Source organism: Apaloderma vittatum, unplaced genomic scaffold (assembly GCF_000703405.1).
Source record: "Apaloderma vittatum isolate BGI_N311 unplaced genomic scaffold, ASM70340v1 scaffold21870, whole genome shotgun sequence".
NCBI classification, from domain to species: Eukaryota; Metazoa; Chordata; class Aves; order Trogoniformes; family Trogonidae; genus Apaloderma; species Apaloderma vittatum.
Genome location: NW_009694227.1, coordinates 49,437 through 68,996, shown reverse-complemented (window position 1 = coordinate 68,996; position 19,560 = coordinate 49,437). Strand labels below are relative to the sequence as shown.

General features: G+C 40.5%; 1 protein-coding gene across 1 annotated transcript in view; it reads right to left on the bottom strand.

Moving 5' to 3' along the window:
- Positions 1–12,191: 12,191 nt before the first annotated feature.
- ATP9A (ATPase, class II, type 9A) overlaps positions 12,192–19,560 on the bottom strand; it is a gene marked incomplete at its 5' end in the record, with an annotated part of 47,114 nt that continues 39,745 nt past the window's right edge. The window contains 6 exons of the mRNA XM_009866987.1: positions 12,192–12,328; positions 13,415–13,618; positions 15,470–15,527; positions 16,806–16,914; positions 17,453–17,517; positions 18,885–19,040. Of these exons, the coding sequence (XP_009865289.1) occupies positions 12,192–12,328; positions 13,415–13,618; positions 15,470–15,527; positions 16,806–16,914; positions 17,453–17,517; positions 18,885–19,040 (729 nt within the window). The remainder of the gene's footprint in view (positions 12,329–13,414; positions 13,619–15,469; positions 15,528–16,805; positions 16,915–17,452; positions 17,518–18,884; positions 19,041–19,560) is intronic.

The following is a 19,560-nucleotide window of genomic DNA, read 5'->3' as shown; positions in this document are numbered from 1 at the left end:
CCCGGCGCGGGGCGGGGGCGGTGGAGGAGCCGGGAACGGGGAAGGTGCGGGTGGATCTTCACCTTTGCGAGCAGGATTCAGACGTGGCAGCTCCGAAATAAAAGCAACGCAACGGGGCTACATCTACTTCGAACCTAAAATTCGTCGACCGATTTTAGCGAACTTGTGCGAAGAGGGATGGTGATGCATCGCGATCTGTGCGGTTACCCGAACATAAAACGCCCTTTTCAGGGAACGCTTAAGCCCTCCAGACTGGCATCGCCTTACAAAAAGCTAACACCAATGTCTAGGTTAGCAACCCGAGACATTTTGCAAACTAGCACATAGGATAAAACGGGGCTATAACTTTTTTTTTTTTTTTAAATAAAGCAACACTAATCAAGCAAACAAGAATTCTGGATGAGGCTGTAAAGACATCAGTTTCTTGCCAATTATACTTTCTCTTTAAGATTATGAAACCATTGGTGGGGGTTTTTGTTTCATTTTCCAAGAATTCAAGCTAAGGTTCAGGAAAAAATAAATAAACCCCACCAAATAGAACAACTACTTGCTGGAATAATTAGGAAGAACATTAGTCACATTGGGAATTAGAGAAGTACTTCTCTATGTGGGCAAGGCAAGCCGACAACAAGTTAACACTTACCTGTTTTTTTCTAGAGCTTAAGTCACTGTACCTGCAGTCACCAGGCCACACTTCGAGATCTCCAACAAAGAGCCATGACTGAGAAATGCTGATTCTTCTACTTTTTAACCCATCAGAAGCTGCTACCTGAGAAATTCCCATTACTGGTCATACTAAGGTTAGAACTGACTCCTTCCCTTTGCATCGTGCAGGAAGAAGGGGAGAGAAGGAAGCTACCTGTGCTGGCCAAGGCCAGGCAATGCAGATTCACAGGCCCTTCCCTGGGACAGAGAAGAAGTGGGAATCCTTTCCCACTGCCCATTCAGTTCTGTTCAGTGAAGGTGGATACAACAGAAATCCTGTCCCCTCAATTATGGTTGTTAAAACAGCACAAGGAAATAGCTGAACGCTTTTGCACATCACTCCCAGCTCGTAGAACAGTTTGTGGAATGAGAATGGCATCATGAATTAATCATTATTCCCAGGTATTCAACTCACCTTCCCCTTGCAAGGAGTTACTGCAGACAACCAAGGTAGCAATTTGAAGAAGTTCTTCTGATTACAGATGATTATGAGCATTTTTCCCCAGCTGTTCCTTTTGGGGCTTGGATTTGACATCCCCTAGGTACGCATGTTAATGAAGCAGCGGCTTCATAGCTCTCAGCATGGGCCTCTCCATGTGCCTCTCCAGTGGGGCTGGGTGTTTGCCAAGCTTTTGGAAATTATTTATTGTTGAAATCTAGTCCAGAAAGGACTTAGCCAGCCTAGACCAAGAAGATGACTATGGAACCCATCATGCTCACAGACTACATGGACTCAGGGACTCACTTTCTCACTGTACAAAGTGATTCTTTTCCCACAAGTTCAGAGTGAATTGCAGTTTAGAGTCATATTCTTATATCCAAACACAGCCTACCACTCGTTATCAGGGCACTGGCAAAAATGCACGTATGAGTAGATAGCACTAATTTCAGTTACATTAGGACAAAAGTTGGTTTAATAGTAACAACAGTGATGAACTAATCCAATTAGACACCTGTAGATTAGGTTCAGGATGGAAACACTGATGTAGTCATTCGCTACATCATGCGATGGCTAAACTAAATAATAAAGAAAGGTTTTGACTGTTTTGAAAAGGTGGTTTTATCCCTTTAATGTCATCGCCAGGGCAAAGGAATCTGATACTATATCCTGAACACAATTTACGATTCATTACTGGGGCTCTGGCCACACCCAGCAGCTAATCTAGAATTTCACACATTTAATGAACTTCATTGAAATATGTGGTCTGTAAAATCTGATTTATGCTGTTGTTAAAATAGTTGGTGTTTGAAAGAAAATGCATTTTAAAGTACATATTTGTGCACAAAGTTTGTTGTGCTTTTTATTTTTTCCCCTAAAAAAACCCAAACCCGGTCATTAATTTACCCCAAAGCATATAAAACGTTCCCTACAGTGTGATTTCTAGTGCAGTATTTCTTTCAGCACCTCAGATTTACTCACTATGTTTCTTCAGGAGAGATTGCATTCAGTTATACAAAGGAGTAGAAAGCCTCCGCAATGCAATTGTAGGTACTTCAGTCGGTAAGTTAACTTGACAAGTCAGTTCATGATGGAGTCCAGGGTCTATAATTAGTCTTTACCCGCCACCATCATAAAACTGCACATTAGGTCAGTCCTTGCTTAGCCCATACAAGAGGTACCTTGCAATGCCAGTTCATTCAAGCGTGTTAGTTTTTTATTGGATATTAACACCTGATATTTCCTCCAGGCTCTGGTTTTACTGAAGGCTTTGTGGCATTACGTCCTTTGGAGCTGGAATAGCAACAGGAGCTGAAAGAAAGAAGAGTGGGAACCCGTGTAAATCACCGCTCTGCACGGTATCCTGACGGTGAAAGACCACAAAAGACACCTAGGCTGTTGAAGGAAATAGCTGTCGCTCACGTGTGAAATACAAGACGTTTCTTTCTGTTGAAGGCTATTTATGGTGGACATTGCACCTGTAAAAATCAGTTCCACACTCCAGCAACTAAGACTCGCAAAAATTCAGCTCAGACTTGAACAAAACCTGAGGATTGTGCAGATGAGTGTGACCTATTTGTTTACATGAGCCCCGAGTCTTCCACTGGGATATCAACACAATGTATGTCTTATCATCTGATTTTGTAAAGATTTTCTCCTTGCGGGTTAGTAATTTCACTTAGGAAAAAATGTTTTCTGGCTCATTTCTCCTCGAATATAATAAAGATCAGGTATCAAAATCCAATCAGCAGGAGGCTTGAGGCTTCACAGAAGTAAAACTGGGCAGTTTTGAACCAAACTTCAGTCTACAGACAGTCGCCTATGAAATTCTGGCACTAGTTTCAGCCTAAAATGTAAAGTGTCATGCTGGTTAATCTATCTGGATCCAGCTAAGAGGCAGCAGTGCATATTAAATGGAATTGACTAATAAATGAAAGGATATCAAAGACTGGAAGGAGAGATATCTAAAAAAAGCAAGATAGATGAGTAGTTGATAATATCTAACTCTGGACTTTTAGAATTTTATTTTTTCATTTTACAGCCCAGCTGCCAAGGTAGAGAAGTGCCCATGCCACATCGCAAATAATTGATAAATGCTTCCTTGGAGTAGCTGGTCTTCTCTTTTTCCTGGTATTTTACCTACCTTGGACACAAACAGAGGTAAGGAGAACAATGTTAGCTTCCAGGTCACACTTTAGGCAAAAAAAGAGAATTCTTGCTCTTTTTTATTTTTATTCACCTTCAACATTAAAAATACTTTTCTGCTTGTTGTTGGGCTTGAAGCCAAGAAAACATACTAAATCATTAAAGTTACATTAATAAACAGCAGGATGTAACTGCTCAATTTACATTTAAAAATTAAATTAAGGAAAGGATCTTACATGCAAATCAAGTGAGTTGTAACTATATCTACATGCAAAGGCATTGTGCACACACACAGAAATCAGGCACGAGCACTGTGAGGGCTGACACCCACTCCCAGAATTCAGGACGTGAACCTTGGCCAAGCAGGGCGGTGTGTGGCTTTCCCTGGGCTTGCTACCCACCAGCACAGTGAGAGCTCTCCTCACTCGTGTTTTAGGCTCACACCAAGGAAGCCTTGGCAAGAGAGTGGTTAAAATATTGGCTGCTCTTCACTAGGGCTCTGAAATTTTACAGCTTGTGGTGTGCTGGTTGTCAAACATAAGGAGAACAGGATGGAGCCTACTAGAGGTGCAGCTGGAAAGCAATAAACCTTCCCAACACCATCTCCAGGGCAAAAGAAGCTCCCACCTGCAGGGACTGAAAGGACAGCTGGCAGCGCCCCTGCCCTCGCAGCAAGATGGCGAGCTGCTTCACCATCTGCTGCAGTCCAGAGATCTCTCCTCTAACATCCTATCCTTTAACTCTTGGAACAAGATCAAAGCCAAAGGTAATAAAATAGAGCAAGCACCACCCATTTGAACTCTCGGTTCCAAACTGGTGCCCGGGCCTGCCCAGGAGAGCCAATTCACATGTGGGACCTTTCTGTCCAGAGTGATAGCTGGTCCAGGACTGCAGCCAAGCAGTGGCAGAGGCAGTGACTCACTGAAAACCACTGCATTGGACCAGAGATGCTGTCTGACAGAGGGAATGCTGATCCTTACAATTGTGCCTGTTATTCAAAAATCTCAATCTCAGATTTACAAAGGAGGCAGCATCTCTTGTTTTTCCCATGGGCTCAGCACCAAGCCGTATTTGTGTCCATGGCTGTTATACCACTGCTGCTGGTGCAGGCAACGTGTTTCATCAGGAGCACCGCACAGCTTTTTATCTAATGGTCTCACTGATGAACTGTTTGTTCTCATTTTACATAGGAGTCCCAGTCAATAGCAATTTGCATCTCTTTTTGGCAAGTCACACATTGGTGAAATCTGTCACTGCAGAAAACGAATCCGAAGTGACATGTCTTAAAAATGGAAGACCCATTGCAAGACAGATCCATGTCTAATGGCAGAGAACTAAAACGCCTACAGCAGAGCTACAGCTCAGCTTTTTCGGAGCAGATGTGCAACACATGAGTAAATCTACAACGACGAAGCCTCAAGCGCAGGAGATACCCGCTTCCCATGTGCCCACCAAGATGTGTGCTCCAGGAGTCCTTCTGAGCTGACTAAGCAGAATCTCACAATCAATTCACCTCTACTTATGCTCTTAATTTATACTGTGGGTAATTCTACTTTTACCCTGGTAAACAAGTTTCTGGATATGGTTAAGCTACTCGGAGTGTACATTTAAAATAAAATCTGTTTCACATAAAAGGACAAATGAGAATGACTATTACCCCCATCTTTAATGTGCTAAATTCTTTTGCACAGATTGTTCTTGTTACTACTTCTTTCTGTGAGAGAATCTGAACAGCACACAATATTCCTCCTTACGTGCACAATTACAGCAAGCTAAGAGAGGGAGGCTTTAAAGTGGGAATTAAATGATTTTAAAGCCCTTTTTTGTAACCTACTCAAGAACAGTTAGGTCTTAGGCCACAAAGAGAGGAAGAGCAGCAGAGGGAAGGGCATTCTTCCGAAGCCAGATCCCGCAAGTTGCTGATCATCTATAACTTTAATTACAAGCAGCATAAATTTACAGATCTACCACTGTAAGCCAGAGAGCCCCACACCACCCAGAGAGTTTTAGGATCAGGAAATGCCAGCTCATGCCCCAAGGAAACCTCAGCATCAGTTTTGATACTGACCTTAAATGAGTGCTTGATCAGGATTAAGTGCTGCTGTCACTGTCAGCAAAGCTTCTCCTTGTATAACCTTTCCACATTTGCAGCAAGGCTATTCCTGCAGCCCACTGCAGCTCACACTCCATGAAACTCTGTTTTCATGTGCAGTTGCAAAAGATTTAGCACCGATGTAATTCGATCTGCAGTTCCACGTTTAAGACAGAAGAACCCGGCAAAATTTCTGGGTTACGTTATCAAGTCTCCATACAATAAGGACAGTTATTTTGAAGCCTGTAATCACATTCCTAATTTAAAACCAGACATCGGAACGCTGTGGAAAAAGTAACTTTCCTATAGGATTGACTCCGATGTCTAAGGTGGAGAGAAAGTCCAAAAATCAAAAAGAACATTGTTGTGCACTCCATGCTCTGCTGTGGACATTGGGCATAGCCCAGAGACCTCAGGTTCCCTCTGCCCCCACCTGCTGCCTGCGAAATGGGAACAGGAGTAGTTACCTTCCTCAGGCAAAGATTCACCAAGATGACAATATTTAATGCCATGGTAAAGCAATGGAGAAGAGGTAAAGTAGATGCACAGCTGCCACAGCTTGAGCCATCATAAGGCAAAGACAAAGGTCGTATCGATGAGGCTGGCTTCTCCCCAAATGTTTTAAGGTAAACGGCAGCTCCTATACATCTTCATACAACAAATAAGGCTTAGCACCATACTCAGATACCCAATGATCAGCCAGGTTCTACTGCTTTTTATATTTTTTTAGAAGAAAAAAGACACTAGTGTATAATACAACCACAATTAGAAAAATAAGGCCACTGGCATTCTTTGGTAAAGTCTAGGCTGAAAACTTACCCCAGGATGTGTGATCTTCCAAAAATCTGCCAACCCCTGCAGTGTTCAAACTTCTTGTATGACCACAGCCACATGAAGAATGAAATTAAACCCCACGGAAATCTTTGACATTTCTACTATTATGCAATGTTTGGGTGAAAAAAAAAAAAATTGCAGAAATTCTCATTCCCTTTCCAGAGTGAATTTAGAAAAACTATTTCTAGCTTTTTTTAATTACACATTTCACCATTAAAAAGAAACCATCCATAAATTAAAAGAACCGTTAACTAGGACTTACGTAACCCATTTAGAGTGGGAAATTGGTAACACTTGGGAGTGAATTCTATTACTGTAATTTCTGGAGTCTACAGTATTCATTTGATGTGTGCAAACATCACAAAATTTGTTTATTTAGTATTTGCATTAACTATTCCATATAAAGCCATTGATAATGAAAAAGGTTAAGATGCTGGCATCTGCATCCTAGAGAATCTAAAAGAAAAATTTTATGTTTAATGATTTGAGGGATAGCTTACCATTGCTTTAGCTAAAGCCTTCCAAGCCATAGATTTACTTTATCCAATTACATATTTTTAAATTTTTTTTTTAAAGAGAATTTACAGCTCTATTACATTTTTGGTAGAAAACGGTCATACTGTGTTCCTAATCAATGTTACTGAAGTTCGCCCCAGTGTTAAACTCCTCCCTCTCCCTCCTGTTTTTCACCAGAAGTGGGACAGACAGACCTTGCCCCGGGACTGCTGTTACCAAGCTAGTTACTGAATAAAATGTTCAAGTGATGAGAATGTTCCAAAAATAGCTGTTCTTAATGCTACTGCATCATTGCTTCTCCAAGAGCAGCATACATGTACGGCAAACCAAAGACGTTCTCCTGCTGGGGGTACCAGCAGGAACGACCACCTTCTCCCTCAATTGGGGTTCCACCAGAAACTGCGAGGATGAATTGACCAGAATCTTCCTGAATGAGCCGAGTCTCTTGAACTGAATTTACAAGTTACAGGGCTCATTTAAAATCCTTGGGACAGTTGGGTACTTTGGGATTCTCTGGTTGTAGAGAAGACAGCAGGGAAGCAGCAGCCAGGGGCTGAAGTTCCACCTGGCAGTTGCAGCAGCCAGGTCCTTCCTGGCCAGAAGTCACTAATAAAGTGAAGGACAGCAAAACACTACAAAAACACTGCAGAAAACCCCCAAAACCAAACCAAACCCAAAACCAAACAACAAACCAAAATCAACCAGAAAGAAACTCCAACAACCACCAACCCGAACCTCTGTTAAGACTGTTAGAAAACAGTTTATAATAAAAAAATGAATGAAGCAGGTCTACAGTGATCAGCAGAAAGTACCGACCATGTCTCAGACACGCATTTCCCATGTAGACCAAAGGGCCACAACGCAACTTAACCTACACACAATTCTGTCAAAACACATCTTGGACTGATCACACTGGGACTAACTCGGGTGCATCATACATGGTGTATATGGATGAAGTAAAGAAGTTGCATAAAATTTATTTTTTCACCTTGTTTTACAACATTCCCTTTTACGTTTTTACACATTTGCAACATATAACTCCACAGAACAATAAATAATTGGCATTCATATTTCTCTTGAATCAAGAGTATTTACATGTTGTTTAACTAGATGACAGGTACAAAACATCATTGGCATCACGGTAAATATAATTTTGACACCAGAATCCACTTCCCCAATTAAAAATTAAATTTAATTAACATTTATTTTTAAACAATTTTAACAATTAAAAATATTCTCAAAGGCATAGAAGTACACAAGTTGTAGTAGGCAGTAGTAATGGACCATATTGGCAAAGCTGTAGAACCCAGGATTTCAAGCAAATCAAGAGTTTACTATGAAATAACTATTAATAAATAAAAAATAAAACCTATCCAGCTCACACTGAAGATTTTTGTGGGCACTGGACTGGCCCCAGCAACTGTGGAGATGAGTCAAACCCCATCCAAACAGTTGTGTGCAGAGAACCTGTGATGGTGAGCTGCATGGAGTAGTAGCTCCCAGACCTGTGTTAGATGGCTTGGGCAAACCAAGGATTTATGGTGCATGAGCTGGTGCAGCAGCTTTCTTCAAAAGACAAAGCCAAAAGACAAGCTCTAGGGGATTCACCCATCAACTCTCTGGGGCTCCCTGACAAACACAACTCAACTACAGCAAAAGTTCCCTCAGCAGTTGCAGAGGTCAAGAGAAGTCACAGAGTTTAATTGTGATAGCTCAGCAGACCGCAGAAAAACAACGCCTTCGATGTTGCTCAGTTTGGATAAGCCACAGCTGCAGCTCTCGGCACACAGCTCTCAACAGTGAGGGAACACCAGGGATGCCACTCATCACTCCCCAGCCCACTCACGATAAGACTGTGCACAAATTTAAGCTGCTGCTACTGAATAAAGAACGTTACTTTTTAATTGCGCTACGAGCTGAGCAAAATACATCTTTACAAAGATAAACCTGACAATCTCTATGGAGAAAATGAATGTAGAGTTAAAGAAAAAAAGAAATAAATTAAGAGGGTCACAACACATCTGGAATTACTGCAGAGATGCAAGGAGAGAACAGTGCTTGTCACAAAACCTCCACGTGAGCTGCCCGCCACAGCAGCAGAGCCCAGGAGCACTGAGACACACATGGCTGTCCTGCGGCACCGCCTGGAGCACAGCCCCAAAGCATACAAGTTATACGAACTGCTAGGGTACATAAACCAGAACCAAAAAAGGAATAGGAAGAACACTAAGGAAGGCTACATACGAGATACTACACAGAAGAAAACCACACTTCACTTTCAGTAAGCACAAATCATGAGCATACTAGAGGAAAAAGATTAAATTTCCAGCAGAGAATCCATTTATTCAAATGTACAGCAAGTATGAGCACATGTATTAAACTTTTAAAAACATTTTTAAAATAACTTTAAAGAAATAGATTGCAGACATAAAGTGCTAAGCTTGAAAAATACAACAACCATTCCTCTTTCCTGCTGTTTTAGATGGCAGTTTTAATTTTCTGATCGCTTTAACAAAAATGCAGCGTATACTCAGCCAGAAATTAATTCCTGGATTTACAACCTTGTGCAAAAAAACTAGCCGCAAAGGAACGTAATTCACACCCCAAAACACAGCTATACCTTACTATCAATTCCACTAAATATGTGTTCCTTATTAAAGTTATGATTCAATAAATACAACCAAAATTACAATTCACTCCCTTTCTTGGCATAAGCTAATATTTTGCAAATATGGTCCACTCAGTGTAAACTGTATTGACTTCAGAAAACAGTGAATTCTACCATGTATATAGGTCTCAAATATTTACATACAGTAGCATGGCACTGTTATTCTTGCAGGACATTTTACTACTAATACACACTAGATAGGGAGAGGGCTTTACAAAGATGTGTACTGCAACGTGTTTCCTGACAGACGAGGGGCACTTGACTGCTCGCTAGCAAGAAGTGGCCAAAAGAAATTGTATTTAAATCTACCTAAACTGAATGTTCACTGAGGGCTCTAGAACACCCACACGGCCAACACTATCCAGGAGTTGTAGCAATTCACAACAAAGACAACATTAAGTATCTTTTTGGCAAAGTGGCATCATTCACAACAGGCTGTTGTAGCCCAACTCCCCCACAAACAGGCTGGTCAGGCACTGCTTTCCTCTGCGAGACAAATCACTGAGAATGTCGGACTTCTAGGACCCTTCCCAACATTAACGTGTGTCAAGTAAGTAAAAATGTATGTTGTCATTTTTAGGAAAAAAAATAAAAGAGAAAGAAAAAGGCAAAATTTTCAAAATATTATAAAGAGGTGAATACTTAGAAATAGCTTTCCTTAGCCAGTAGGTTGGTTTCTGAAGGTGGCTGCCAAGTATTGGGACTTCAGACAAGAGTCTAATCAGAAGACTGGCACAGAAGAAAAAACAGTGAGTTAAAGAATGTTTATTGTTCCTATTCCTGACGGATTTTGAAACATTTTCTAAATTAAGAGAGTTTTCCCCACATGAATAACAAGGTCAAATGTACTTGCACCTTCCTCTCACCCTGAGCCACTTGCCTTATTAAGCATATCCAATTTTTCTCTAGATCTTGTGGCACTTGCTTCCCCTCGTCTTTGATATTTACTCACAGAAACTGAGAGCAAGGAAGGAAGGCAGGTCAGGCTGTGCAAAACATTCCCTGGAGCAATTACCACATATTGACCACACAAGCCACGGCTATCTCAGATCTGAAAATTCAAGATGTACCACTGTGGATCAACACAGATTCTGGCTCTTTTAAAACAATACTCCCATTTTCCACCGATTTTCACACCAGACTTTTTAAATGCAGCATTGTGCTGCTCGCGACAGTGCCTGTAGCAATGGCAACAGAAGCTGGCCATTCATTAAAGAACTTCGGCATGGCACAGAGACAACCAGGGAGCTTCTGTTCCTCACACCAGCACAGCTGCCCTGACCTGGAAGGACGGCCTTGAGAGAGGAGAAGGGAGCTGAGGATCTGGGCTCTGCCGTTCCCAGTCCCTCTGTGCCGCCGACCCACGACGGCGCCAAGCAGTGCCAGCTCCGACAGTGGTTTTTATGATGTGGGAATGAGACAGTAAGCAACTAATTTAGCACAGACTAAACAGCCATTAGACGAGGATGGCTGCCACTAAAAGCTCATCCATGTTTGATGCACAGGCAGAACCATAAGAAGTTCCTGCAACTCTGTCCTTCTCCTAAGCAGCCTAAGCATGCGTCACTCTCCTCACGTTATTATCATGTGGGACAGTGCTTATTATAAAAATAAAACTCGTTGAGTTTCATTTTTGAAAATTATAAATAAATACATAAATTTGCTCTGCACATGAGCCTAACACCTTCATATGAACCCTACTCCTATGACTCAAGTTCATTTTTTAGAGTAAAGAAAATGCAAGGATCTCAAAACCTGCCTCTCTTCAGGGAGTGTGTCATGAACAACATCCACCTAGGAGCGCCTCAGCTAATTTGCAGCTCATCTTCACAGTTTCACCCTAACAGGAAACAGATTTTGTGTAGCTGTGAGGAGTAGCAGCTCTGTAACCTCTCCTTTCAGTCTCCAAGGATTCAAGACACGTCTGCCACATTGTCTGCAGAACAGTACGAGTCTCTTCTCACGTTGTCGACACATTTCAAGTCCAATCAACTGCAAATTTCTTTTCCAAAGGGGACTTGCTTCAATTTATAAAATTTTCTCTGATACAAATAAATACAGAGTAAAGCCATGATGTTACCAGCTCCTTTTAACAGGAAGCACAAAAGCTAGACTAAACTGAATTTCTTTATTTTGGATTACTATTTCTCTGTATTTATCAATGGCTAGATGCCTTCAAAATCACCAGAGTGACCACAATTCAACTGAAGGAGTATCTCAAACATGCTCAGATTCTCTCGTGTGTGTAGATCCGACATGCTGGAGCCCCATTATGGAAACAGCATGCCATAAATCAGGAATCAGCTGTCAGCAGTATAGTGCATCACCTACATTAAGGGATTTCCAAGAAGTAAAAAGAATGTAACTGCTTGAATCAAAAAGATAAATAATATAAAACAATATAACACAATGCAAAGAACAGCATACTTTAAAAAGTAACTTAAATTTGTCAAATATAAATTCCAAGGTCAGTTAGCAGCTTTCAGATACTTTCAACCACACATGAGAAACCCATCGTCATCGCAGTAACATGCCTTTGACCTCAGCCAAGTTGAACAAAAGTGACAAGAACTGGATGAACTAACCAGTGCCTCCAGCCTCAGAAAATTCCCTTTTATCGTTAGGTTTCCATTCACAGCAGTTGTAAAGTCTTTTTCAATAGAGCAGCATGTAATAGAGATTATCACATGATCCTTACGCAAATATCGGACGTATTCAGTATAGTAACAACTACATGATTTTGTCTCTCAGCTGTGTGCAGTATTTGTCTCTGGTATGCAAGGAGAGCAGCCCTAGGACGTAAGCTTTGAATAGCTTGGGGGAGAAAACCTTCGTCTCAGGTACTTCAGGACGTAGAGGGGAAGGCAGCTCACGAGAGTGATGACGGTGACTTTCCACAAGAACGACAAAGTTGCAATGAAGTAAACATCTGTATAAAGAAAAAAGCACAAAGGTCATGAAGATGGGAAGTATGTTTTCGGAAGAGATGTAGAAAAGCAATTCAATCTACTGACACTCCTTAAACTGTCTCACCTTCCCCATATTCCAGTCCAAAGCTCATACGATACTTGTGTTTCCTCACTCTTTCTGCCCTTCTCTTCCACAAAAGATTTCTGCACAGCATGTTTCAGTAAGGCAAGCACACTCCATCTGAAACAGGACTATCTATCTCCTGGCAGCACTAAGCTTCCTTTAAATGGACTACTTGTCCTCCGACTCGTGGAAGCTGCCCTCTGCTACTTTGCTGGCAGTCTAGCCAGTCTCTCTCAACTCGAGATATAACATCTCAAAATCTTTTTAAAAATAGTTCAAAGCATTGTTCAAAATGGAGCTGGTGTGCCCATATGCAAGAGATACAGATCTAGCCTACTAGGAAGTAATCCTCATTGTCTTCAGAGTTAGCAAAGTTTTATGGAAGAAGTAGTGACATCTTGTGGTCCCTGAACAAACACTAGAACAAACCCTTTGCATCTGGTTATTTGCAAATAGCTAGCTACTGGGGGATAGAATACAGCCAGGGAAAAGGATTCGCTCCGCTTCAGGCAACCGAAAATACTAAAAAAAACCCAACAACATACAAACCCACAAGAGAAGGGCCCTAATGAAGTAGATAAAATAAGGTAAGTTTTAGGAGGCAGCTCTTTCATCCAGTTAAAAGGTGAAATCTTTCAAACCAACAACAGAAGCTTCAATCTGTAGTCTCATATTTCCCATATGGAAATCAAGACCACTATTACAAATGACAGCTGATGCATGGTAGAGCTCTGAAACTATAGATGAGATTCACTGGGCAGCACAGTCTACTGACCGCCCTCACCTCCTTTAGCACTTTGCTATGAGAAGGAACCAGAATATCTTTCAAGTGCCTTCAAATCAAATACAGCTTATTCTGGTCAGAACCACTGCCACTGTAATTGCTGTTGGCTTCATCAACAGCCTTTAAGGTCAATTCAGCTCTCTACCATCCCGTTCAGGTCATAAACCAACTGACTGGAGAAAAGGCATTTAACCTTACCAATAAACTCATGTAAGAAGACCAGAGAAGCTATGTAGCAGGAGAGACTAAGCAGCTCAGCCACTATCATGAGCCAATGCCACGTCTGGATCGTCAATGCCACCATCAGCAACTCAGTGAGAATCAAGGACGTGAAGGAAATTGCAACAATGTGGACAAATTCGGACTCAAAGAGGAGGAGTGCTCCATACATGATTATGCTACCTGCAAAGGAACGGAACATTTGGGTATTTTATTCAAACATCAGTCTAAGCTCTAAAATCCACTGCTAGGTTTTGGAAAGGCTGAAACATAGTCATGTCTTGAGACTGTTTTTCATGAAACCTGATGAATGTATTGACAATGAATCACTATTTAGGAGACAGAACTGATGAGAAGACAGGGAAAAGTTACAGCAGAGGTGCCCAGACTTTTATAACAGTCAATCATAATCATAGACACATGGATATAGGAAATTAATACATGCTATTTTGGCAACAGTAGATTTCTAACATCATGAAACTCTATTCTCCCAGAAAAGCAGTTGGTCACTACTCAGAAGCTAAAAGATATCAAATACTTCTAAAACCTACTGCATTGCTTCAGTGCCCAGATGGAAGCAAGTTGCTGAAAAGCTCAGCAGACACAGGTTAGCCTCTCGTTGCTCTATTTTGGCCAAGATCTCTCCCCTTTATGCTTCCCCTAAAAGGAGTATGTATTAAAGCACTATTAAGGATGCATTGTTTCGTGCTCCTATCCTGGCTAGCCAGGGAATGCTCACAACGCCCCGCAGAGCCACCTGCACAAATAACTCATGTTAGCAGCATGAGTAATCTGCACCAACATCCATCACGCTAGGCTAGTTTCGGAAGGGAAAACCTGCAAGTGACTAGAGCTCGAGCCACAAAGTTCAAATCCAGCTGTGAACTTTCCAAAATTTAGGACTGCTCAAGTTTTTGGTCAGACTCGATCTCTGCTAGCAACTAGCCCAATTGTTTGGCCTGATGTTTTCTAGTTATTTAACACATCAGAAATGAAGTCACTTTAACCAAGTATTGTAACCAGATAGTGGTCTTAGCTCAAGAAGAAATCTTTCCCTCAATGCATCACCCTCTGGCTTTAGCTTTCCACCACTTAGGAGTTTTCTATAAATGTCTTGGCTTTGCCATCATATTTATACAGCATCAGAGGACCATTATCCCTGTCCTACAGTTCTACTGTATTAGATTTCAGAATATAATGAAAGTAGAACTTTAATATTCTTGGACTCACACCCTATTGAGGATGGTAATATCAATTAAATCAGTAAGAATTATTTGCTTATTTTGGCACACTTACCCCAGCTTTTGTTGATAAAGGAACTTTGGAAAACAAGAAATTTTGTCACAGAATCATACTGCATTTTAAGCTTTATAGCTCCTCGTTATTTACATGTTTCCACGATTCCCCGACTAACACTTACAGAAAGCATTTTAGTTTGAGGTTACTTGGTAAAGACAAGACAAAATAAAAGAAAGTAACTGGGGTATAACCCCAGTTACCACATCCACTTTTGGAAAATGGAAGCATTGTAATGAAGGCATTTGCTTAACTTTTAGCAGCCGAATTAGAGTGTAGGGGATACGATCAAGAACCTGAGCTCTACTATAGTCCTTCATTACAGATAGCTAGGAAGTAACCAGAGCTATTGCCATTTCTAAAAGACAGGCTTTAGATAAAATACACAAAGCTACAGATGCTGTGTTTTGAATTCTGACTTAATAATCTGTATAATCTATAGGTTTGAAAGCCGTTTTCAAAAGAAGGGAAGAGTCACAAGCTCTACTTAACCGATGGAGCAATTAAAGCAATGAAAGGAATTTGCACAGAATTACAAAGGATGACCCCAATGGGAAAAGGCAGGATGCTCTGAACTTCTACATCAGTGCCTATGACTGGGTTGACCAGTTGCTGCTAATATTTAGTTTTTAGATAAAATTCTTCCTGTGGTAACAAAATTTTCCTGCAATACAAAAAAATCAGATATTCTGTAATCATCAAAACATCTAAAGGCACAAGCAGAAGTTGATTTCTTACCTTGATAGATGCTTATTAAGACCCATATTAAAAACGTTTTGTAAGACAACGGTCGTCCCTAGGGGAGGAAATGTAAAAAAGAAAAAGACAAAGCTCTATTGGTGTTTTCTTTTATGAACGTTCACTTACAGATCAACCCAGCAACTAATAAAAGAGAATTTAAAGGTGATTTGGAAAGAAAACAAACCAAATCAATCAGCCCTGAAGTACTATCACTTTATTCTCATTTTTCATGATGCAGAAAGGAGGCCTGGGACTGTGGAAGCTCACTGTTTGCACAGTACAGTACAACCCCATCCTCCCTGCCACATGATTAATTCAATGCAAAGATGTCTCGTGAGTTTAGTCATTGCACTGTGAAATATAAGATGTGTGTATATACACATATATGAATATATTAATATATTACATTTCTAGACACATACACACACAAATCACCATCATATTGACAGCAGATAGGTTTTTTTAAAAGAATCTCCAGCCAACACAGCTATACCAGTACAAAACCCCCTTATGTTTAGACCAGGCCTAAGGATGGTTGGAGAATTAGTGGTTTATGACATAAGAGACAACATACAAGTGAAACCAGATGGAGACTTATTCAGGCTGTTGGAAAAACAGGCTTTGCTTCTGAGAGTATCTGTTTAACAGAAATCCTTGAGGGAAAGGATCTGTTGAAGATTCAGTCCACCCTTTCCTTCAGTTAAGAAGGATGTTCCCAGTCTGCATACCCCAGTTATTCAACCAATTTTCCAGGAGAAAAAAAAAAAAAGTAAAACAAGATTTACCTTCCTGGTGTTTCTATGGCAAATATCAAAAGTTCTCCTTCTCTAAGGAGAAGGACCTGACTTTCATGGTAAAGCTACAAAAATGGCAGAGCAACCAAACCTTTAGATTCCTTCAGATCATCCTCGAGGCAAATTTCTATTCAAGGAATCATGTGGTAACCTCCTCCCTCCATCAAATGAGCATATCCCTTCCCCCAGTCCCCTTCTCAGGTTTCAGGATAGGGCCAAATCCCTGACAATTTCTCTTTCCCCTTTATTTTGTAATAAACCAGTAATATTAAATCCTTAGAATTTCCCATGGAATAGACCTTGTATTTCCCCAGCCGTTTTTAATAAATTGCATTTCATGTAGCATTCAATAACAAACTGGCAGGAAATCTGGTTCTATCTGTTAATTCAAATTTGCCTTTAAAACAATTTTATTTGAAAGCGCATGATAATGTTCTGGATCTACTGATAATATATTTGACTTTACACATTTAGAGAGTTTCCGATCAAGACAGGTATCTTGACTTAAACCAAAACAGACAAACAAGAGTCTCCGACACCTTAAGAAGATCTTTGTAGAGCTCTGGGTACAACATTGCGACTTCAGATTTAACGTCTTTGTCCAGGACTAGAGAAAACACTGGAAACATTGTGTAAATTGTGGAGTACCTGGGAAGAAGGTAGAAGACTATTAAATTATCTGCTATGTAAATAAATAATAAGAAGAAGGTAGAAGACTAGTAAATTATCTATAGAAATGCTAGTCTTCAGAAAGAAAATACAGTATTCTTAAAGTGCAAAATGATGTACATTTTATAAAAACTTCAAAATGAAAACCACTGGAGTTTTGCATGTAGGAAAAACACGCAGGATTTAATTTTTCAAAGGCTTTTGATAAGAAACACCCATACACAGATGACTGTTTCAGGTATTGCAACTGGTGTTACAGGGTTATTAGAGGAGCCAAGGACAGGCCTGTTCTTGTGTTGTCAGCATGACAAACTGTCCTTACGGAAGGGTTTCCAGAAGTGTTTGAACTGCCTTGGTAGCTTTTCTCGGTAGAGAAAGGGGACAAGCACCAAGTCCATCTTCTGAATCAGTGTTGTGAAACACAGAGTGGAGATGTGCATGTCTTGCACGTTAATTAGCCCAAATCTATTCATTATGCACAGGTTTTCCACACTATTAGTAAAAAATGAGCTCTTACCCAATGATCAGAAAGCCTTGGTAGAGAGGAACTGAAGCAAAGTAAAATACTGATGAGAACACAGCCTAGAAAAAAGAAAAAAAAAAAAAGCTTTTCAGGCATTAAGACACCACAGTAAAAGTGACAGCTTAAAAATATACTCTGTTCAAACTGGAACGTACTTGCAGTGGGTTCTCCAAATTCCTGAAATGAAGACAGAAGAATGTAATATCAACCCTTTTTATTCCTACGCAAACCTTGGATGAAAACTATGTTTAATAGCAAAGACTGGAGAGCTGGGCTTGGAAAAATTTTTGTAATGTAATTCCACAGAAAAGAACATAGAGAGTTTCTCCAAAGAACACTGGTTTGATCAAAGCTGTCCAGCTGCTGGGAAGGACAGGTATGTACTTGTTTACGCCTGGATGATGCCTTCACAACATAAAAAGAGTTAACTAATACAAACTCTGAAGAGTTCAGGATTAATTTTCTTTTGTGTCAGTAGTTACTGGGTTTGTTTTCTGTTCTGGCTTTTAGCTGCAGAGTAAGCTAGACTGTCCCCTGAGCGTGAGATTTTTGTCTTTATTCAACCCTCTCTAGTGTATTTATTCTAAAAAGGTGAGAGGGCAAAACCAGCCTTCTCAAAAATAGAAAGTGTTTTACTCAAAAAATACTTGGTACTTTTAAGGAATACATCAGTACACTGTGGCTTGGAAATGCAACTCCCCAGGAGTAACCCCTGTCCTTAACTGTAACTTTCACTCAAGTCACCACAGCTAAGAATGGAATTTGGCTCACAAACTCTTGAAATCTCTTTCGATTCTCCCTGCCAAGTGGCAATTGCATCTCTGTTATACTGAGGCTCTGCACACATGAGCAACATAAATTTTGGGAATAACAAATCTGTTTCTAAGGTTCCCTTCAAAACGGGGAGGACTATGCTGCTGCAGCGAGATGCTGAGTACTTGGGAAGGTTAATACGTGCTTCAGCAGCCTTCGTGGCCTTCACACCAAAATGAGCTTTTGATAACCCCATCAGGGTCTGAGCCAGGTCCTCCTCAGTTGTTTAAGTAAGACCTTCAAATAGTGAGACTGAAGTTAAAACACACCTGAAAACAAGTGCACTTACTCAGCAGAGGACTTCAAAGTGTTGCCCTGCTTCAGACTTCCATTAACTCCCGGCACTACTAAATGACAGCGATGACACGCTGCATGAAAGCAGTGTTTTCTAGGATAGAATATTGTTTGTCCAATTTTGGAGAAGTTGCTGATGTTAGTCCAAATACCAGGAACTTTCTTATGTGTTTTTGTGTCAAAGTAACAACCTCAAGTTCCAACCCATGAAAATTTTCAGGGGAAGTAGCTGCATCCAAAATGAAGCACAGAACCTTTACTTTTTGATTTGTTTCTTTTCACCTCTCCGTAGGAAAAACCCTCATGATGGTCCATTTACCTGCATTGTACTGATGCACAGGCTCCTGTGGATTACAAACTGGCTGAGAGCTGCAGACCGTTTGTAACTGTTCCTTCCATGCACCATTAGTAAACGACCCAGATGTTTAAACTGAGTGATAGAGAAATCGGCTGCAAGTGATGCTTGTTTTCCTTCCTGTGTAAACCAGCAAGTTAAAGCAGAGTGAGTCCATTTAATTACTGGAAACAAACAAATATCATATTACAATTTAGTTATAACTGACAGAATTTAAAAAAAAATTTGCAATACATTAGATGTGGGAGAGTATTATCTCAGCACTTCTGCCTTCTACCGTGGCTTTTAAGCAAAGGGAAAAAATATGAGAATTCCCATTTGAACCCTGGCCTCCAATTCTAAGTAACCCTCTGAATTACAATTCACAGTACGGTTGTTAACATGACACTCATATCAAGTCAGTTTTGAACATAAATTTTCAGTCTCAAAAGCTCATTCAATTTTAATGTTTTGGCTTGCTGCAAGCAGAGACTTTCCACTGTCGCCAAATCCAGTCTTGTCACTCCAAGTAGCTCCAAATGCAGAAAACAGAGCTCTAAGCCAGAGCTAATACAAATAGTTTTTAATTGCATATTTTTGTGGAAGCTTCTCACTTTCTTGAACAAATTTCTGAGGATTCATGTAAGTTTTGCTGGCAAAT